Source organism: Elephantulus edwardii, unplaced genomic scaffold, assembly GCF_000299155.1.
Source record: "Elephantulus edwardii isolate Elephantulus edwardi_28Jun2011 unplaced genomic scaffold, EleEdw1.0 scaffold00118, whole genome shotgun sequence".
Classification (NCBI taxonomy): domain Eukaryota; kingdom Metazoa; phylum Chordata; class Mammalia; order Macroscelidea; family Macroscelididae; genus Elephantulus; species Elephantulus edwardii.
Window position 1 is genome coordinate 3,438,923 of NW_006399868.1, and position 23,266 is coordinate 3,462,188.

Consider the following 23,266-nt stretch of genomic DNA (forward strand, 5'->3'; position numbering starts at 1 on the left):
TAACTTCAGGTTAGTAATCAAGTGCAAACCTGGTGCCACCAGGTTACCCCGGAAAAGTCTTGATTTTAAAAAGAGCTCAAAGAACGCGAAAATATAAAAATCTTGAATAACAGAAGTTTTCAGTACAAAACACTTTTCATATACTTAATTTATTTAAAACACAAATAATGCAAGTAAGCCAAAACAAAAGCAAAACGTCATTGCTTTGAAGACGTAAGAAGACATTATAATGCACACAACCCCCTAAGGTTCCATATAAGAAATCTAATTGGCTACCACTCCTTTAAATGCTACTCTGCGGCGTGGGGACTTAATAAAGCGAGCTTGCTGGACAGTCTACTACAGATTTCCCAGAAGGCTTAGGTACACGGCAGTAGTATCTACACTACAAGGTTTTTTGATTAAGCTACCCTTTCCTTTCTCCACCCATAGGACATAACCTGAAAAACTGCCTTCTCACGTGACTGCTTTGTTCCTCAGTTGTCAGTCTTTTATTTTAGAGCAGTGATGCCAATCTGCTGTTTTTGTCCGTGCAGTCATTGCTGGGCTGACTTTAGCGCACAAAACCAACCACCTTGCCACCAACAGGAGGATGCTGACCCGAAGTTATTTTTCTGGCATGGTGGTGATGAAAACCCCATCTGGTTTTCTTTCTGCATGGTGGGATACATATTCATGATCATCCTAGTCCATCCCAAAGGCAGACCCAGAGTAGAATGATTCTTCAGGACCTATCATGTACCAAATTTCATTTCTCATTTTAAAAAATTATGATGTTGCTTGTTCTTTTATTATTGTGAATAAGAAATACTTGAAAACAAATGTCCTTTCCAATCAGAAAGTTGTTATGAAATACCCCACTGGTTAAAATAGCAAGCTGAATGTTTAAATATCCAGTAGACATTTTCTGGGTTGATGTTTCTACCAGTACTGGAAAATGTGTAGGAAAGGTATAAGCCATTGGCTTTGCCATACAGAGCTGGTGTTGAGCTTTGCTGATGTGTCTACAATCTATCTGTACCACATATGTAAAACGGGCTCGTTTGTCCTTCACTGAGGCATCATGCTGACCCGATGGAAGGTCCCACTTGCCTCCATTTCACAGTCTACAGTTCTGGCTCCTCTGAGAAACCTCCCTCTCTGACCAAACCTTGGGAATGTTTTGTTGCTGTTGTTGTTGATTGCCGTCAAGTCGATCACGACTCAAAGAGACTCTATGAATGTTTTAGTGATTTAAAAATTCTTCCTTCCTATCAGCCCCATAACAAAATGTCTTTTGTCCCATAATAATGTTCAAAAGGATTTCAAAAAGATTAAGTTGACTAACAATAAGGGTCTGATTGGAACGCTCAGGTACCTGACTATGTAGACTTATATTTCTTAAAGCCTGTGCAGCCACATTCATCTGGGCAGCAAAAGACACCACAAAATAAGATCAGAATAGCATTTCAACCGACTCCCTAATTTCCTTAGAATGACTTCTATCTCAAATCCTTCCTGTTTCTTCTGATAGGTGTATGTTACTAAGTGATAAAAAAAGTGTAAAAACAGCCACTATGTGACTGACATTAAATTTATGTTCAAGTTTTAAATTTCACATTTTAGTACAAGTTTAATTATAAACATAATTCTTTTCGATACTGTTAGGTCAGATGAGAATTGGATAGGTGGTAGGCCAGCCTTAATGATGGACATTAATGCTGATTTTATAGTCCTTTCTTTTATTCTTGTATTGGGCCAGGACTAGGACTTTATGTGATAAACAATTTACTTATGAAGTAAAAGTTCCATCTAAACTGAAGGCCATATCTGAAAATGAAGAGGTAAAGAGGCTGGGGCAGAAGGCTGCTGGTGTTTTGAAGTATTTGGTGGTGCTTCTTTGATTCTAAATGTGACTTTCATCTGAACTGCAAGTCTACAAGAATTTTCAGACCCTGTCCAATCCTCTGAGATTTGCCATTTGGTAGCAAATCTGTCTGTTGCCTTCTGATTTCCCTTCCAGAATGCTTTTGCAATGCAAGGTGGAGGGGACTTAGAGGGTTTTGTTGTTCCCCCCACCCCCGCCAGGTTCTTTTTAAAGTGTTATCCAGAATCCTTGAATCCAATTTGGGATGTGTTTGTGTTCTATTTAACCTTGCTCCTGGTTGACATAGTCACTATGTTTATGGTAAAGAGGAGTTAATATTCAGGTGGGAATTCCTTCTTGACATGAAATAGATAGAAATAGTTCTCTGGTTTGTCTGGTAGTAAAATAATCAATACAATGAAAAGAAAGAAGGAGGGAGGAAAGACTAACTGAGGCTTTTATATACATTCATTGCCTCTAACATGTTTATAACGACAAGAAAAATGTAACATCAACTACTCTTAGAGTGAGGGCAGCCACAATACTGTACAGTTCCAGGGTCAGGTGGTTGGCACATAGAGAGTTAAAGCCAGACAGCAAAAGCCCACAGCAAAAGGAAATCAGCTAGAACTTACCCACCATGACCTTTTTTTTTTAATATATATATACATATACATTTTTCAAATACTCTGTGAATCTCACCTTAAAACAATAACAATAGTAACAAAAGACAAACAGGCTTTATATTAAAAATGTCCTTGCTCTTCATTGTTACTTCTAAAGCAGCTTGGAGAAATCTCACCACTTGGAGTGTACTGCAAACTGACTCCATTGAAAGGATCTTGGCAGGATAGCAGCACAGGATTTGAAATTCTATTATTTATCACTTCTGACAATGTAAACCTTTTACAAAATAAGATTTTGCTAAAAAGAGAATTAGGATCATTCAAAGGTCTGATCATCCTGTTCCCTGAGGCCTGCCAGGAGGTCTGACTTTCTAGTAAGGGTTTCCTCCTCTTTTTCAGGGGGGAACCGAAGTGCCATTGCATTCTGAGAAGGGTATGAAGGATGGCCATGGATAAGAACCCTGCAAAACGAAAGCACAGGGCTTCTATTTGAGGTCTAAAGGTCAAACCATTCCTGGGCATATTTGAATCCTCTGGTAGCTCCCATCTGGATTCTCAACTGAATTAATTTTATATATTTAACCAAACATGGATGTGATCCTAAATAGCTCTGAATTCAGCTTTAAATTGTCCAGGGACAGACAAATGAGTTTTCAAGGAACATGGTCAGAGGGACTACAACTGTATCCCTCAAAAGAAGTAACTTTGTTGACGTGGAAATGCACATAACTCAGCTGAAGCAAGGATCCCCAGTGGCCAATGTGATCCAAGGTTTCTCAGTTTGCTGAGCTGAGACCCAGGATTTCTCAGAAATGCTTCTGAAGAATTAAGAAACAAAACTCTCAAATGGGAAATGTTCCTTTCTGCCAACCGATGGGGTAGAGACCACCATCTAATTAAGAAAAATGATGAGATGTATTTTTTTTAAAAAGCAGCTTTTGAAATATCAACCACAGCATTAAACATAAAACGTAAGATATGTCAAAGTTAATACAGATAAATGGTATATAACGCAATAATGCCACAAGTTATTCTGTGTATGTCTCAAACTGATTCTAAATTTAAGAAAAATAGATGCTAATTAACTGCAGATTTTTACCTCTTTTGATCCTTCTCTATTATTTTCCACCATTTATTATTTTTTTTAGGTGCCCTAGGAATTACAGATAGTCTCTAAATTCCACACCTGGAGACGTTTTTTTCTTCTGTCACCCTCTCAAAAAACACACCCCAAAAAAACAAACATAAAAACCCTTAAAAGACAAGATGTTTTACACCGTAACTCCATAGATATAAGTCAATGAAACCTTGACATTTCATTTCTATTCTTCTTTTAGCATTTATGGCCTGCCCCAAGGTCACTGTAGGCCTTTCAGAACACAGCAGCCCCAGGTAGGGAGACCAGGGTGTGTTCCCAGCGTGCACCGCGCCATCCCCTTCCCACTAGTTCCGGTGGCGGCCTTCCCAGCATGCACCGCACTCTGCAGGCCATTTCCGGGAGACTCACTACCCCTTGGTCTCCCTCCACGGTGCTCCCTTTCTCCCAGGCACCTTCACGGGTTACTCCTTCAGAGTCAGTCCTCAGAAGTGGTGCCCACCCAGAGCTGGCGGCGCCCACTTCTAGTGCTCTGGGGGGTGGGGGTGGGGGGAATGGGCCCACCCGAGCGCCGGCCCTGCAGGCGGCCCAAGTGGAGTCCCCCCTATTGCTATTTCTTGACGGGGGCGTTGCGAGCCCCCTGGGGGGGCAACCCTTGGCGGCCGCCCTGCCAGGCTTCAAAGCCCCTTCTGAGGCCAGGCTGGCCTGTGTCCAGGCTCCGATCTGGGACAAGGCCCTCGGGCCACGCCAAGGGACTGCAGGCTGCGGCCTCTCCCGGGAACAGCAGGCACTTAAGGCGGCCAGATGCTTCTGGAAACGTGCCTCCCCAGCCGAGGAGGTCGTTTCCTGGTCGGACAGAGCCAGTCTACGGAGGAGCAGATCCAAGATAGAGGAGTATACATACCAAGGGCTTAAGGTACTGGATGATATTGTAGAAATTGTTAAAATGCTTCTCGGCACAATTGGTAGCTTAAAAAAATACTTTTTGTCACGGTTAAGGGCAGTTTTGTTTTCCCCAGTGTTGACGTTGGGTGTGGGAGGCCCCATGGACATCACGTCCATCCAGAGTCCCCAGATTTCTTCTAACCAGGTTTGTACCATGTGGACCAGAAAGGCCAGTGGGTACAGTCCCCCAAGAGAGGGCTGTCCAGCCCCGTCATAGTCACGGCCCGCCGCGGGGGGACCCATTTCATGAGGACAACACCCACCTCGGGCCTGGCGCAGCCTGACTCTGGCCCTGTGGACCGGCTTGTCTGCTCTTCAAATGGAGAGTTCTCGCAGTCGGCGTGGAGAGAGTGTTTCTAGGCACAGGAGATGCAGGTGGGCCCGCCGGAAGTGGTCCAGCCAGACGGAAGTGGACCCAGACAATGCCTGCTAGGTGTCCAAAACTGGAGGTTCGGGGGGACTGTTTTTAAATAAATAAATCTTTTTGCTAAGAATGTAAAAAATAAACGGTATTTCCCTTTGGCAGTAAATAGCTGATTCGACTTTGCATGTTATTTTTTCTTTTTTTCATTTTAAGAGACCATTGCTTTGCTTCCTGGTACCTCCTGGCCGATGTGTTCTGTTCCTACTGGCCCCGTGAAACTTTTGCATAACTGTTTAGCCACAGGCTGGGTGACTTCACTTGTGCCCCAGGTAGGCACCCAGGGTGATGCAAGCTCCCAACAGGGCCAGACTAAGCAGCGTCTTCAGAGACAGCCAGGAGAAGTCAAAGAGAGGCCGCATGCTGGGGCCGTAGAGCTCCACAAAGGCGTCCTGAGGGCAGAAGAGAGAAGATGGTGTTAGAACACAGAATATCATCCTGTGATATGGGGCCACCACACCTGGGCAGAGGGTGAGAAGGGTACCTGTTGTCAGCCTTTACAAAAAGATTTACTGAGCAAGTCAACACTCAGTGGTTATAAAACTTCTCTTTAGGATCTGGATGGTTTGAAAGTAGATACTGGTTACACCATGACAGTAAAAATTGCCAATGAATTGTCTGGTTAAAATGGCAAATTGTATGCTCCATCTGTCTGTCTTACCACCAATTTATTGAGAGCCTGTTTATGTGCCGGGCAGTAAATATGAGATTGAAGATTCCCACTTCAAGGAGTTCTTACTCTAGTGCGGCAGGAGAGATGATAAAATCAGCAGGGCAGAGTGTGCATTAGAAGGGTAGGCGCTAAAGGGAGTCTCTTCCTGAAGCCAATGTCGGACATGCCCAACTGCTAACTAACCAACAGGACGAAGGTTCGCATCCATCCTCAGGAAAGAAGCCTGGCCGTCTGGTGCAGAAACTCCCGTGAGAAATGCTCAGAGCACAGTCCTTCCCTTCCACACCTGGAGTCACCGCGGTGTGACTGGTTAGTAAACTAAGAAGAAAATGTAAAAGCAAAGCTACTCAGGAAGTACTGATGGCAATTTTAGGTAGAACGAATTTAAATCAAAAGAACAACTGCTAGCTGTTCTCCTTTCCTGGCATGTCGCTAGGCGAGGATATTGCCTGGAAAGTGAGATGATGTTTGATAAGATGGAGGCTAAGTGAAGGGGAGGAAGACCCCCAGAGAGATGGGCTGACACTGTGACTTCAGCAATGGGCTCTCATATGTCGGAGATGAGGGGTGGGGATGGCACAGGACAGGGCAGGGTTCATAGGACAGGGCCGGCTGCAGGCTGCCTCATCCTGGGGTAGCTCTGAGTCATACTCGATGGCACCTAACCACCACCATCCCCACCTTAGGTCAGGCGCCGTATCAGTTTCCTGTTGTGTGCCATCAAGTTGATGCCCGCTTAGAAATATCCCATGTGGCAGAGAAGAAGTGCCTTCAGGGCGCCTCAATCTACAGTGAGCTGTGCTGCTAACACAAAGGCCTCTACCAGCTGCTGTGTGAAATCAAACGAGCAGTTTCCTCCTCCTCGTGTTCACGGCTTTGGGAGCCTGAGAGAGTGTCCCTGTGAGTTGGAATGGATACGATGGCAGTGACGTTGTCTTATTTTGTGTCTTTACTGGATCACATCATCAGGTTTTCTCCTGTGGAGCTTCTGATTGGCTTCAGTCGCTGGCCTCTGGTTAAGCAGTTAACGATCCAGTCATGACTGCATTGAAGGCCTACCTTTATTTATTCTTCATACCAAAATCTCATGAGGGCTTTTACTTTGCTCCCTTGGTGGTGAAGCGGTTGAAGTATTTTCACTCCTAACCAAATAGTCAACAGTGTGGACCCATCAGCTACATGGGAGAATGTTTACAATCTTAGTAACCCTATGGGGCCAGCCTACTATGTCCTTTCTGATCACTATGGCAGTGAGTTTTACTTCTCAGATGGAAAAGCCCAGAGACTCCTGGAGGGTGTAAGAGTCGTCTAGGAAGTGTGAAAGCCAGGACTTGAGCCCAGGCCCACTCCATGTCTGCTGAGTGCTGCCGACACCCTCACATTGCCAGTGACTGCCAGGTGTACTGGGCTTGCCACGATGCCCAGGCTGCTGGCACCATGGACAAAGGAGTGTGCCCTAATGCAAAGGATGCTTAGCCTCTGTGGTCAAGATCGAGGTGTATGCTGGGAAAGAGGCTGCCAAGGACCATGGATTCTCAGAAGTAGCTCAACTGGATGCCCGCAATGCTGCACTCAGGTTATGAACTTCATGCAACCCGTGCTTCCCCCAGAGGTGAAGACCCGTGTGGGCGGGGAGGGATGTCTCTCAGGCCTGCCCAGCATCGAGGCCGATCTGCAGTGGCTGGAGCGATATCCCCACGAGGGGTCTCAGATTGAAGCAGTTACTGAATGCCATTCCCTGGATTCTTGGGAGGGGCTTTAGAAATCACATCTGGACAGTTCCCTGAATGAATGTCTAACTGGTTTAGTAAGTTCGGTGCTTCTGAGTTAGCTCTGACTCACGATAGTGTCCCTATCAAACGGAGCTCCGCCCAGCCCCACACCATGCCTGCCCTCACGGCTGTGCTGGAGCCCACTGTTACCGTCTCTCCGTCCATCTATGGAAGGGCTTCCTCTCCTGTTAACACACCCAAAGCATGTGAGGCAAAGTGTCTTGAGTCTCACGCCTAAGGAGCTTCTTGACTGCACTTGGAAATGCAGGAATAACTCCATGAAATTCCTTCTCACCTGGTGTGGTTTATTTAAGCAAGGAAAACAGGATGGAGTTCCACATTCCTCCCAGCGGCCTTGAACCGAAGCCCATGATTGTATCACAGGAGACGTGAACGTCCATGCTTTCTGGCACAGCTACAGGAGGAGGTTCTAACAGTGGCAGTAGGTTTGGGTTTTGGATCAGCAGAGGGACCGGAATTCATCTTAAGTCTTCCCAGAGCTGTGCATAGCACTCGGTACACTGTCAGAAGTCACTGCTGTCCTGTTGGAACCAACTCTGGCCTCTAGCTGGCCTCCCAGTGGTGTTCAGAGGCTGGAAGTCACACCAGAGGAGACTGTCAGTCTTGCCTACAAAGCAGCTGGTGGATTCCAACTGCCTGCCTTTGGGCTGGCAGCACAACTCTTTACCCTCCAGACCACCAGCACTCCCAGTATATTATAGGGGTGTAATACTTGTTTATTAAAGTTTTCTGAGATCTAGCATAAATTTGAACTCTGCCTTGGTTCTAAAGCTTCACCTCGATGCTTTAATCTACCTGTTTGAAGCTATTTCTCCTTTATGTAACAGCCTTCTAGGAATGCTGGAGTGATGATCATGGACATAACCTTTTCAGGCACTGCTAGGGCAGCTTCTCTTGCCACTAAGTACATTGTTGTGAGGTGCCATCAAGTCAACCGTGACTCGGACACTTCGTGACCAGTGTATCTGAACCTTGCCCTGTCCGGTGCCATCCTCACCATCTCTGATACGCTGGAGCTCATTTTTACATCTGCTGCTGCAGCAGCCCGTTCTGTTTCGGCGTCTTCTCTTTCTCTGACCTCCACTTTTCTCAGCATGGTGTCCTTTTCCAAGGACTGGCCCCTCCTGACAGTTTGCCTGATAACTACTGAACATCCCACAGGCTGCCCAGAGCACACAGAGGTATGTCCGGAGAAGGTGCAGCCAGAGTGCTCCTTGGAGGCAAGGATGACAAAGCTTCATCTCACTTTGAGCATGCTGTGAGGCGAGGCGATCCTTGGAAAAGGACATCATGCTAGGAAATGTGGAAGTCAGTGAGAGAGAGAAGACCCTCAAGCAGAAGGATTGACACAGTGACTGCAACACTGGGCTCAAGAGTGGATGGCACAAGACAGGACAAAGTTTAGATGCACAGAATCGTTCATAAGAGTCATTACAGATTGTACCTGATGGTATGTTAACAACAAAAAATATAGATGTATGCAGTTATTTGTCATGGCTGCATAGTATTCCACTGAATGGAGAGAAAGAATTAATCCCCTCGCGTCCACTACCTAAACCACATGCCTCTAGAAACTCTATGAACTTGGATAAATGACGATAGTTACAGAAAAGCTTCAGGCCTTTTGTTCATAGGGTTGCTATGAGTCATGCTCAACTGGACAGCAATCAACAACACAACAATCCTTTCAAGACCAAAATATTTTCTCCTTTGAATTTTTGGTTGACGTTTTGTGTGTTCACTAGGGAAACGCAGGCTAAAAGCAAGGAAATGTCATTTTTCTTGAGATAATAGGGATTTTGATACAATGAGGGATGGGCAGTCGCCTCCCATGCGGTTAACTGCCGTTGAAAACCCACTAGAGGCTCAACTGTGGTTGGTCCAACTCCATGGTACACACACCACACCAAGGTGGGATACACGCAGTGACACCGATCCCCACCAGGTGGCAGCACCCTCAACTGGGCTGTCTACTTCCCAAAGGCTGAAAATATTGGTGGGTGATTTATGTCCCACAGGTCACAAAAGGGCTAACCAATTCCTTATTTAGGTTGTTTTAGACTCTTGTTACTCTAAATAGTACTGTGGTTCACTTTCAGGCATACACTTTTGTCTACTGCTGTTACCTTAAAAAAAGTCTTTAAATGAACGCAAGTTGACCATTCATCAAACTGCTTTCAGAAGTTTTGAGGAGTTTGTGCTGACCACCCCTTGCTCAGTCCCCCTGTGACCACTGGCAAATTTATGTTTAGTGTCCTGAGCACAAAGCTGAGGTGGCAGTCATGACTGTTTTGTCAACAAGCACTTCCTCTCCTGGTAGAAGGACCAGGAGGACTCAGGGCCAGTTTCAGAGCAGGAGCGGCTCACCGTTTGCAGAGTGCACCCCTGGACCCCACAGGCAGGGCTGCAGACGTCCACAGCCCTCCCTCCTATGAGGGACAGGCAGGCAACACCCCCAACAGCTCTGCATGACAGCCTGATTCTCCGGGACTTGGGCACTGGTCCAAGTGCCACTCACCCTAATTTAGGGGCATTGGGTATTTTCTGTCGCTAAGTCAGAAAACACCAAGCCTCGCCTTCTGAGCGAAGCCCTTTGTGGATGAAGCCCTCCTGGAAAAGGAGAGGCAAGAAGGGACATGTTCCCTTGGCATTCCCTCCCAGTTTGCTGGGTGCAGGGTACTGAGAGGGTGGGGCAGGGCACACCTCCCAACCCTCCTTCTCTCTAGGGCTAATGAAGGTGCCCACCCCTCCTACCAGTAACTCTGCTTCCCAAAGGCCTCTGGAGTTCTTCCCAGTGTGTGTTACAAAGAGAAGAATCCCTCCTCAAGTTGTATCAGCAAGGGCAGCATCTTGACCCAAGGAATAGATGCTGGTCTGGAAAGGACACCAGGCTGCTGGGGAAGGTCTGTGTGAACTTCCTTTATGACCTTGAACCAACTACCCAATTCTGAGCCTCATTTACCTCATCCAGAAATGTGGCTGTTGGCGAGACTAAGGTCACAAAAACATTTGTTGTCCTGGTTCAGAATGTAAAATAAAACAGTGGACGAATGAAGAACTCGCAGGAAGCTTTACCCTATTACAGACCTACTGCATACCAGGTGAAGACGGGAAGTGATGATAAAACATTTGCCACAAAATAAGACCCTCCATCAATTCTCAGTCAGGCTGTGGAGCTTGGGATGAACCATTTAACTCCTCAGGTTCTTTTCTGGTTAAAAGAGAGAGGTTGAAACTGGTCCCTATGCCCTGTCCATCTAAAGTCTCAAAGTGCAAAGTAAATCCTGCGGTTTGAAGAGGGAACATCCTTCAAGGCTACTTTGTCGGAGACTTCGGCTTGTGCTTTCAAACATCCTGATTAGGGGTTTTCTGAAGGTTGTTTGAACAGTCTGTCATTAGTGAAGGCTGAAAGCGTTTTAAATAAACACGTGCTCATTTTATGTATTAAAACAAAGAGGAGAAAAGGAAACCTAGGCCATAGCCATGTGACTGGAACAAAGTCCCAGGCGTGCACCTAGGAGGCCCCACCCCGGGCTCCTGTCAGGACTGGCCGAGGGAGGAACCTGTTTGCATGATGTGATACGCACAGGCCTCAAGGCTTTGCTTGCTGCTTCCCTGGCTCCCTTGTGTCTGTGCAGACATGGACAGAAGCCTCTGAGATGGGCTGCTGGTTTGCTCCCCAAACCTCCCAATTAATTCACAGTCTAGAGCTGATGCTTGTCCCACGCAGGGTGGGCACAAAGTTGCAGGATGGCTGACCTCCCATGCCCTGCTGCAGAGGGGTATGGGCTGAACTGACCAGGTGAAGCCGCCTGCAGGTGTGTCACCAGTGTGGCTGCACCATGACCTGAGAAGGAACTGCCCTCACCCCCTTCTCTCTGTCTCTTTCTTGCTTTTCCACTGCCTGCCCTCCATCACTTCTAGTCTACATTTCAGAGTCTTTTAAGATGTTTTCTTTTGACTTGATTCCAGATAAAAAGGGGTTAAAAAGCAGATGGGTTGGGTTGGTGAACACTGAAGAGAATGTTAACAGTGCTTGCTGAAGCTGAAGACGATGTGGGGGGGGGCTCTGGAAACCCTTCCACAACCTAAGGACGACCCGGCCCAGGCAAAGGTAGAGCCTGGTTCTATTTGGCAATATGCGTAGAAGGCTTCAGAAGCATCCTTTCATTATTAACCCCGTTTCTAGTAATTTATCCTGAAAAATTAATAAAATGCATATGTTGTTGATAATAAACTTGAAGACCACTTCGGGGCTGGACAGCATGGCGCTCTGAACAACTTCCTGTGCGTCCACAGAGTGGAGTACTCCTCAGCCGGTTCAATTAAAAACATACTCTGTATCTACCGATGAGGAAATACACCCCTCAGATACTAGAGGGTGAAGCAAAGGACAAACAGTAAGCAAATTTTAGTTCTTTTTAAAAAATAAAAGCAACCAGCCCTAACATATGTGTATAAGTACAGAAAAGAAAAGAAGAAAACGGAATGGGACTGCTATCTGTGCTTACTGCTAATAAGAGGAGAGGTCATGTGTAGATTCTTTTTTTCCCCCCAGTCTGTCTTTGGTTAGCTGTATTTTCTAATTTTTATACAAATTTAAATATTAAATAAATTTTTAAAATATCTATCTATCTATCTATCTATCTATCTATCTAATCTATGATACATGGCCAGAGTATACTGAATCTGGGGAAAATATTATACTCCATAATATGACAGATAAAAAGCATAGGTCACAGCCAGTCTGGAGGAGCAGTGGCCTCCTGGCTTCCTGGGCAGCAGCCACACGTGACCTGGGTCCACGCAGGATCCCAAGGGAAGGAGAATCCTCCCCGGACCTACTCCCACAACAGTTGTCAGGAGCCCTGCACTTAGAGGCCCAGACCCGTGGGCTCACTTGGTCCATGGGGACATGTAATACGGCTGGGCTGACTGTAAACAAGCTGACTTGCAGTTACAATCCACAGCCTGTGAGCGGACTGTGGCTGGAACCACTATACTACCCAGGAGAGGTGTGAAAGGGGTAAGAGCCATGCTCTCCTCAGAGAACTTACTTTCTAGAGAAAGAGAATGCTTCTCGGTGAGTATCTTCAGTTAAATGAAATGTGCCCTGCCATTCTGAATTCTCCACACAGCAGTAAAAAGAAAGGAAGGAGAAAATCAGGTGGGACCAGCAAGAAACCAAAACACTGCTCTCTAAGGTGGCTTTTGATATTTCCTATGCTTCTTTTTATTATATTAAAGTTTATTACATTAAAAAAGCAAAGTTGGTGGTCACAAGAAATCTGAAGAGTGGGCTTATCAGTCAAGGAAGAACAAACTCATAGCCCTACAAACTCTGAGGTGCGAGGAAGCGCAAAGTAACCTCAGATTGCAGGCACAAGCAGATAGATACATGCACACTCATGTTTACCGCAGCTCTGTTTGCAATAGCAAACAGCTGGAAACAACCCAAGTACCCATCAAAAAATGAATGGATAGAGAAGCTCTAGTATATTCATTCGTACAATGGAATACTATGCAGCATTAAAAAGCAAGGAACTCACGAAATATACAAAATGGGTGACCCTGGAGGACATTATGCTGAGTGAAATATTTCAGTCACAAAAGGACAACTATTGCATAGGGCCACTGTTGTAAAATGGAACTGACATTGGGGTTAAGGGAAGATAGAGAAGGAGGGGATGAATGATGTATACCACACTGAAACAGATGAGGGAGGGAACTGTTTAAAAGGGATATATGATTAGGTATTACTGTCATGAAAGGAGTCCAGAATGAAGGCTGCACAGTGGAGTGGACTTGGGGGGAGGGATTGCATAACAAGGAAAGAGTTTTACTTTTCAAGGAGAAGAGTGAATTGGGGAGGAGGGGGTGGGCAGGGAGAAAAGTACAATAATGAATGACTGGAAACCCTAAGTCTCTGTAAACGTTCATTAAAATTAATTTTAAAAAATGGGGAAAAAAGCCAAGGGAAGTAAACAACCTACACAGATAGATAGATGGTTTACAGTTTGTACTGGTAAGTAAATGCATGGTGTAGAGGTGAAGGCGATAGCCTGAGTTTTAGGTCTTCTGCTTCCAAGAGGCTAGGATATGGGAGAGAGGTTGGACTCTAGAACTCAGTGTGACCCCCACTCCTAACTTCCTCCACTTGCTCTGTCCTGTCTCCAGCTTTCTGTGGCCCCATCTGGGCTCCCAAGTGTGACTGGAGAAGTTGCCCAGCCATGTAGACGGGAGACACTCTAAGCTAAATGCATGGTTTCCAAACTTAAGGGTTCTTGAGGCCACACTTGATCCTTGGCCAGATCTTATCTCAGTTCCTTTCAGAGACTACTCCCAAAGGCCGCCACTCATCTCAAGTGGTGTCGCCTTGAAGAAAACCTGGACCACTGGGCAAGAATTCATCCTGGTTTCTACCCTCATCCATTTGTAATCCACATTTCAGCCTCCTTTCCCTGCTCTTTCCTACACTGGCCTCATTCCACCATTGCCCATCACTTCTGGAACTTTCCTCTATTAACCTAGGCCTTTCTCCTTGGCATGCACATACTCCGACTTCCTCAGAATGCTATGTTCCATCATAACCATCATCTTTTCTATCCTTCTCTCCATGACAGTCTGTAAGTCCATCCTCATTGACTGCTCTCACCCACATTTAACCCACATGATTGGATTTCTCCCTCCGGTTTGCCTCTGAAATCACAGTATCCTTCATCTGGAAAACTGGCTGCTTTTGGTAACATCTTGCTGGAAGCTTTGATTCACTGACAGTCTCCATGACTCTGCTCTCCAGCTTCTCTCCTGTCTTTACGGACACTGTGCAGGCATTCAACTGCATGGATCGTAACCGATGACAGAAGGCATTGTGAAGACTGGTGACTCCAGAACACTGGATTGTGTTCATGTTGAAACTGTACATAGACCAAGAAGCAGCTTTTCAAACAGCACAGGGCGATACTGCAAGGTTTAAAATTTTTAAAAGTGTGGGCCAGTGCTGTTGAGCAAACAATCCGGGAATTGCATTTGCAAAACCAAGCCCAGTGCCAAGCGGCTGATTCCAGCTCGTCACAACACTGAAGGACAGAGCAGAATTGCTTTGCAGCGTTTCCAAGGCTACAGATCTGTACAGAAACAAGACTGTCTCATCTTTCAGAGCCACTGGTGAGCTTGAATCAGTGACCTTCTGCTTAGCACAAAAATGCTTTAACCTCTCCACTACCAGGGCTCCTTCCATTTGTCGAGTAACATTAAAACCCAAGAGTCTTTCGACAGTTGCCCCTCTTACCCTCACACTCGGTCACTGGTAAACCCTGCTGTATTAGGTCCCCTGGAAGCTGACTCTGAGACAAAGATTCGAATGTGATTAGCTCCTTGAGATGTTTCCAGGAAACCCTAGTGGGGAACTGAGGTGGACAGAAATCAGTCGGTTACATGTCACTGTGTCAGGGAAGTCACTCTTTCTGGCCCCTGGAGCTCAGCAGTCCTGCTGTGGAGACCTGGAACGTGCGCCTTGGGTGATCCCACAGAGAAGCCGGGCCGTCCCACACTGATCCCACCACTCACTGCAGAGAGGTTGTATGGGGCAGTCGGCACCCCACCCTCCTGGCCTGGCAGGTGCCCAGTGCTCCAGAATAAACTCAAGCCAGAGATGGACTTGCTGGCACCTGAAGGTCAAGGGCGAGGGGACACTGGCAGGGCAGTCACTACATCTGCCCCACCAGTGTCACCACCTGAGTCTCTCGCTCTGCAGGCTCCCTGCAGTGATCTCCCATCTGTCACCGCCACCTCTATTCTTACGGCCTCAGGTCCCTGCACACCTACAGCGGCTGGAAGGAGAGGTTTCCATTCACGTCTCCACTTCCGCTGTCTCTGCCCTCGCATTAGCTCCCAAGGCTCTGGGCCGGCTCTCGCTTGGCGACTCTGACACTGACACTGGTCACCTGGAGATTCAGGGTGCAAGGTTTCCTCCTGGGAACTCTGCTCAACCCCTGTAGCAAGCAAGACCATCCAAAGCCCATCTGTAAGGTTTCTGTCCTCCCATTAAACTGAGTACCTGGGGGCACAAGGGGTCCCCAGAGCACACAGCAGGCTTTCAGTAAAGGTTTGTGGAACCAAAATCAGTCCATGTCTGTCTTTCTAGCTATACAGGTTTCCCCAACATATCTCGAAGGATATTTTTCTGTTTTTAAAGAAGGGTGTTGGATTGAAAACAATTTTGTTCTGCTAACATTCACCCAAACAATGATGAAAGAAAGAAAAATTAAAGCATGTTCAGAGGTCAAATCAATGACAAAATCAAGGCTTCATCTGCAGCAGGCTCCAGCCTTGTCCTGTGAGGAGCTGGTGCCCGGCCGGTTCCAGCTGCATCACGTCCTTCTCAACGCCCAGTCTCCCTGATCAGGGGTCACACGGTGCTGGCTATCAGGATGCTGGGTGCCATGTATCCATGGGGCGAATCTGCAGAAGGTAGCAGCCTGGCAGTATTTTCCTGACTCATCTGGCACTGACCCTCTGCTGTGAGCAGTGTTGTAAGGATACCTGTGCCCTGTGCCACCTGCCTATGAGAGAGCCGTCCTGGACATGAGCAGGCAGGGCTGTGGGTGGCAGCTGAGCTGGACAGGGAGAGGCCCACAGGCAAAGGCTGTTTACAGACAAGGATGCAAAGGGGGATCCCTCAGCCCGGACACAGATCCACTGAGGGGGAGAAGGAGGTGAGGGACACCAGCGCCACCTGAGCCCATAGCACCTTGCCCTGGAAGAGAACGGTGGGGGGAGAGGGAGGGCAGCAGACTTCAGAGTGGACAGACGAGCCTCCAGGAAGCAGCCCCGTGGCCAGCCCAGGCCAGCACATGCGAGGAAGTGAGAGGGCCTTCGCCCTGAATGGAGCAGCTGGCGAGGAAGTGACTCCGCTTCCCCTGGTCATCGGCTTGGCCGGATTTCCTCCTAGCCACACTGTGCTGAATGAAGACCAAGGGCTCTGTCTGCAGACTGCGTCCACGTGGGACTAAACTCCCTCATCCGCCCTTCCCTCCCCAAACTCCGCTTCTGGGCTTGGGAGGCCAGGAGGAAGGACATCCCTGTACACAGAGCTGAAGGACACAGCCACTGGCCTCCACGCTGTGCCAGCCCAGCACGAGAAGCAGAGTGCCAGGACCTTTGTCTGGTGATGGTGACAGATCTGGGGACATGGGGGGTGGGAGGGGGTGGGCCTGGAGGAGGGGCCTGCTGAGTCTCAGGCCAACAGAAGATGAAACCTAATCTAAGTGTCATCTGGGTGTAACTAGAGACCTGCCAAAAAAATGGCAGGAGATGAAAAACCCAAACAAAACAAAAACAAAACTTCCCCGCCTACTGCACTTGGTCCAGGGAAGTTTGGGTGTATTTTGTTATGCAAATTTTGCTGAGAATGCAAATAAGCGTGGGGCCCTAGGAGCAAGGGAGGCAGAAAAATGAGAAGTCCAAGTGGTTCCTTCCTTTTCTGAGCAAGACAGGGTGTGCAAGAGTGATGCTCTCCCAGGTGAACCTGCCTTGAAGCACCCAGTCCAGAGCCGTTCTGCCCGCCCCCCCCCCCAATACATCACAGAAGAAGATGAGAGCTGGCTGTCCCTGGGCTGAGTGGAGGGACACCCGAGGGGAAGTGTCCCTTGCAACAGGTATGCAAATGTCACAGGGAGAGCCCCACAGACCCACCTGCAGGCTCCAGCAAGGGGCAGCCACCAGCCTGGTTCTCAGAAGCCACGGAGACATGTTAAGACACTCATCCACAGCAATACGTGCTAGAAAAGGTTAGTGCTTCCATGCCATTTGACAGGGCCCCATAACAGATGGAGAAGAAACACCAGAGGCTCAAGCTGCATTAATCACATGGGAGTGAGGGTCACTTCTGACTTAGGGTAGGGCGACCGCATGTGGGAGAGCAGAGCTGCACACCCCTTGGTTTTCAAGGCTCTGGCCTTTGGGAGGCAGGCTGCCTGGCCGTTCTTTTGAGGTGCCTCTGCGTGGTTTCAAACTAACCAACTTTCAGTTAGTCGGGTGTTTAACTGTTTGCACCACCCAAGGACCCCAAGACTGCATCTTCAGCTTCCTGTTTGCTGGGGAGTCCTACAGCACAGTGTGAGGAGCTGGGGTGTCATTAAAGGTGAGAGGGGGCCCTGCCCTACTGAAAGTGCTCGCTGACAGGCTGGCACACCCACAATGCTCACTCCCTCACAACTTTCTCAGCACGGCTGGGGTACTCTGCCCCCTTGGTGGGGAGAGAGGAGACTGCTGTCCCATCCACCCTCATGCGTCCTAACAGGAAGGGACCTTTCTCAAGGTCCCGGGTGCAGCGAGGCCATACTAACCTGCCTCCCACAGTTCTGGCTTTGAAACAAAGCCTGTCCGTTTGGCCCTTACCTTCCTCATTCCACTGCCTTCTCCTGGCTTACACCTCCAGCGTTTTCTGGAGCCCAGCCCTGTCTTGCTTTGAGCTACTGCTATTTTCACTGTTTTGGAGGAAGTGTTATTTATTTATGATATTGTGTTAGACACGAAAGCAATTATCCTGAGCAAAAAAAAAAATTTAAAAAAATCCCCTAAACCAAAATGTCTTCCTCCTTATAACCAACAATAACAATGTTGTTAAGTTCCATCGAGTTGAGCAACGCTATGAACAGCCAACTTGAACCCTGCCCTATCCTGTGCCATCCTCCTCAGCTCTGACACACAAGCCCGTGGCTGAAGGGTACACTCACAGCCTAGAGGTAAGAAGCTGTGCTGCAATCCCAAAGGCATTTGGTTCAAATCCACTAGCTGCTCCATGGGAGAAGGATGGGCAGTCTCTTCCCATGCGAACATTTACTGCCTCAGAAAACTCAATGGCATTATTGATTGTTGTTGTTGTTAAGTGCCATCGAGTCACAGGCGACTCATAGCGACCCTATGAACGAAAGTCCTCAACACCTGTGTGACTGTCATCCTCTCTCCAGGTTCATAGGGTTTCCAGAGGCAAGCTATTATGGAAGTGAATGCCACTCCTGCTTCCAAGCTTGTTTTAATCAGGGAGCTCCACCAAACACTGTCCACTATGAGTGACCATTAACACATTTCAAACCCACAAGCACAGCAAGAATGGGGGGGCGGGGAATGAGAACGTGCAGCGGCTGGAACCTCGGACACTGCCAACGGCACGCAGGATGGAACAGCCACGGGGGAAGACGTGTGGTTGCCCCACGAAAACTTCTACTCACGGTGGTCACACAGCCCAGCAGCTCCACTCCGAGGTCTCCACCCAGGAGCACCGCAAACACGCCCACTCAGAATCTGGACACTGATGTCCCCAACTAGTCACAAAAGCCAAGACGGAGAGCCCCACACAAGCGTCCATCAGCACATAGGCGGGTTAGCAGAACGTAGCTTGTCCAGTGGAGTCAGAAAAAGGACCGAGGCAGTGACTAATAATACTTGATTGGAAAGATTCAATGAGGACCCAAAAAGACAATAGTAGGCATAACAGGGGTAGTAACAGGCGTAGGTCAACAGTAATTAGTTACGTAAAATGCAATGGTATATGAATGATTACACGAAACAGTGCATATGGAGTACTGTATACATGCTGATTTATTAAAACCAGCCTGGGTGCTCCATGAACACGTGCCAGATATAAACTGTAACTATTGTCCACTCTCCTAGTTCCTCCCGTCCCTGTCCCTATCCCCCTGCTTCTACAGCTGCCTGTGCCCCAAATCTACACGTGTCCCAGAACCTCCTGAGGCGACAGCCTCTGCGCCCCTCAGAAGAAGGGCAGGTGCTCGTCATCTTCCATTCCCCCATCTCTTCCCTTTAGCACCAGGTCCACAGGACCCTTGCTTCCCCCTTCATTCTCGCCAGGTCTCTGACTCCCAGAACCCCCTGTGGAAGGAGAGCTGGTGCACCCCATAATGGGGAGTGAGTGGAGCTTTGCTTCTCCCCCTTACCTGTGTGGGCCTGGAAGTCCCAGGCAGATCAGCATTTGGGATCTGAAGCGATAGGTGTGAGACCTTCCTCTCCACCCTCCTCCCCAGGTCCACACCTGTCCTAGGGCATGGAACAAGAGCACAGTCACTGAACGCTCTGTGTGGGTGATGTGTGTGTGTGTGTGTGTACCAGGTCACCAGTGGCCCTGCCTGCGTGGGCATGCCGCCACGGCCACCAGGTCATCTTCCCACTGTAAGAGCTAATTCATGAAAGTATGCAAAGAAGGGAATGGAGAGCAGACGCTTGCACGGCTCTGCAGGTTGGCCTGCCTGTCGGCATTGGGCCTGCTCCCGGGGGCAGGACGGGCCCTTCAGTTATGAACATGGAGTAGGCCTGTTTAAATCAGCAAGTGATGACTGAGGCTGGCTGGGGTGGGAGGACAAAGAACTTGCATTTTCTAATAGGCTCTTGCTGAAAGTTCCCGGAGGCGGCATTCAGGAGGGGACAGAGTGAAGACGACAGCATGGGGGCGGGCAGCGCCGCTCTGGCATCATGATGTCTTGACACTCGCTTGCCAGGCCTGGCTCTGAACCCAGCTTGTATCTCTGCACTGGTCAGAGGGAGAGCCCAGCTCACACTGGCTGCAGGCAGTGACGTCACCGTGAGGACCAGATCTGCTCGCAGCATGCAGCTTCTGTTATTCTCACTAGGTCACTCATGGGCTCTGCATGGACTTCACAGTCCAGGAAGACCCCCCCCCAACACACACACTCCAAAGCACCCTGTGAGGAAAAGTGCATGTCTACATCTATATCTGTTTCTGTATCTGAATCTCTATCTACATCAATCTGTATCTATCTCTAGATCTATCTCTATCAGTATCTCTGTACCTGTATCTATATCATCTATATCTATCTCCTATGGTCCCACTATACCTACCACTGACCAGAGACCGAAGTTTACTAGTGCTGACTTGGGCCCAGGGAGAACAGAAATGGGAGTTAACTGATAGGGGGGACTGGTCTTGGAGTGTGTTATGAGTTGACCTGTGTCTCCCCAAAATATGTGTCAAGTTGTTTAGGTCATGATCTTCAGTCACATGCAATTCCCCTTCATTTTGTGATCTGATGTAATTATCCTGTGTGTTGTAAATCCTCACTTCCAGGATGTTAATGAGGCAGGAGCAGGGCAGTTCTGTTAACGAGAGGCAAAACCCAATCTACACAATGCCTCTGTACTCTGCTCCAATCTCTTTTGAGATCTAGCAATAAAATAACACATCCCTGTGCTTGTGCACACCCCAGGTCCTGACAGCAGTCATGGGGAAGCAAGCCCTGCAGGGGTCCTCTGACCGCTGACTCACCTGCCTGAGGACCCCTGTGTGGGAAGCGAGTGCCAGTGGGCTGCGGAGGGGTCAGAATGCTGTGTGCACTACTCACAGACCCGTCAGAGTTGTTGGTAGTGGTACTTCTTGAGCACAGCTGCCCGAGGGAACCCTACTTCCAAGGCAACCCCTGCCTCCTGGGCCTCTGCTCAGTGCCGGCCACATACATGCAGAGAGCCAGGGCTCCAAGGTGTGTCTCTGCTGGACCGAGGAGGTACGAGGCCACTCAGCCCTGGTCCTCCACGCCTACCTCCTGCTCTGGCTAGGTGGGACCAGACATTTGCAGGTAAGGCCTCTGATGCCCATGGTCTCCTGGCAGTGCCTGGTATAAGTGGAATAAGTGGGCCCAAGGTGGATTCCAGGATGTAGGCATTAACTTCATACTCAGCATCATGCAATGCAATAGAGAGGTGACATATGGGGGCATGCAGGTGACACAGGTGTACTCTGTGGTGCAGGGATGATGCCATGCTTGCCCTGGATCCCAGTGCAAAGCCTCCCACCCCAGGGACTCCACATTCTCCCTAGAAAGCCACTCAGCAGGCATTTATAAAGCCGCAGACATCATCAGCTGACTGAGAACATGAGGGTTGAGGGACTGGTGTGGGGAAGGCTCACGAGGGTCTTCAGGCCAAGCACACTCTTCTTTCTCCCAGACAAGCCCTGTGCCAGTCTCCAATCCATGTGGCCGTGACACGGCTCTCACAACTGCACGTGCACATGCTTTGGGTGGCTCCTCCCTGGATCTCACAGTCCTTGTCACGAGCCTGGCCCAGACTCCCCTCCCTTTGGTCAAGTTTGGACACGTCTGAACCGAACAGTCCTCCCACAGGCAGACCCCTCATGGACTTGTTTATGACTCCCTACTTCTGACCCCAAATCTGGCCTGAGAACTTGCTGTGTTCATTCCGTCACTGGCACTGTCCCATCTAGTGTTCTGTCAAGCCCTGAGAACTCAGAAAGATTTCAGAAGAGACCTCAAAAAGGACACTTCACAGAGGAGTCAGTAGTCAGAGAGGCTGCCCAAGCTGCCCGTGGTCCCACAGGCCGGGGAGGCCAGGCTTGGGTCAGAAGCGGGCACCATGGGGCAGCAAGGCCTATGCTCCTTCACCCACACTTTGCTCCCCACTTGGAAACAGAAATGAAGGACACAGTCCAGTCCTGTGAGACAAGCAATGGGCATGAGAGGTCAAGTCAACCGTCCTGGTAAGCGACAGTCATAAAACTCAATAGACTTATCAAGATTTCAAGGTGGGCTGGGACTTAAGAATGTGACGAAAGGCTAAGCACAAGTTCAAGGCACTCAGGACAAGGAGTGAGGGTGGACGTAGGGGGCTCTCCTGGGCTGTGTACACAGGCAGGGGAGGTGAGAGAGAGAAAAACAGGGCCCCAGCCCTAGCTTCAGCCCTTCCACAGATGTGGTGTCACAGAAAGTGAGTGGTACATTCCAGAATCCCCTCCACTGGGGGCTGATACCACACATTACCTTACCAGGACTTGAAGATACCAAGCAGATAGAGGCACGAGTCCCAAAGGAGAAATCTCCACATCAGTCAGGAAGAAGTAAGCGAACCCAAACCCTGTTGTCATCAAGTCAACATCAGGACCTGCCCCAGGTGTTCACAGCCACCCTCCAGGGTGGATTCACACTGCCCTGTGTCTACACTGCTGTGATCTCCATGGAAGTTGACTGTCTCATCCTTCTCCAGAGGAACGTGTGACTGTGACCTTTCAATTAGCACCCGGACGCTTAACTGCGGAACCACCAGGGTTCATTTCATTCTGGAAAAGCCCTTCTCCAACACACAATTCCCTGCTTTGTGGAGAATTCTAAAAAGTGACAGAGTGCTTTACTGGATTGAGTCACAAATACAAGTGCACCCACATAATGTGCTGTAGAACAGGGAATTCTGAATCACTGTTAGTGACGCACAGTATTCCAGTGGGTGACCGTACCACAATTTCTTCAGTCATTCATCTGCTGATGGACAGCTGGGCTGTTTCCAAGTCTTTCCTACTGTAAATAATGCTGCCATAAACATGAGAGTGCACATCCTGGTTTATGTCCTAGACTTGCACATAGAACCAATCTTGCAAGTTTAACAGAGATGGGAATGGGGGGAGAGGGAGTAAAAAAAAATCAATGGCTAGATGGGTTGGATGTGAGGAAAGCAATACATAATAAGGTGCTGACTATTGTGACTGAGTTCCATCAAGTCAGAACCAACCAGCAGCTGACATTCCAGCAGGCTTCAGAGGCAGGTAATCGCATGGGAGGAGATTGTATTCGCCTGTGGAGCAGCTGGTGGATCTGACCCGTGTGCATCTGAGATTACAGTGAAGCTCCTTTCACGAAGGTCACCAGAGCTCCCTCCCCGAGGTGTAGCTTCTTGTTGTCGTTGTTATGTGCCATCGAGTTGTTTGTGACTCATAGCGACCCTATGTACAAGAGTCCTAACGCTGCTCTATCCTGTGCTGACCTTGCTGTCTCCGACACACTCACTCCCACCACCCCAATCACAGAATCGATCCATCTCATCGA

General features: G+C 48.5%; 1 protein-coding gene across 1 annotated transcript in view; it reads right to left on the bottom strand.

The window, feature by feature from the left end:
• Positions 1-5,191: 5,191 nt before the first annotated feature.
• BCL2 (B-cell CLL/lymphoma 2) overlaps positions 5,192-23,266 on the bottom strand; it is a 181,833-nt gene continuing 163,758 nt past the window's right edge. The window contains exon 2 of the mRNA XM_006892729.1: positions 5,192-5,326. Coding sequence (XP_006892791.1) covers positions 5,192-5,326 — 135 coding nt within the window. The remainder of the gene's footprint in view (positions 5,327-23,266) is intronic.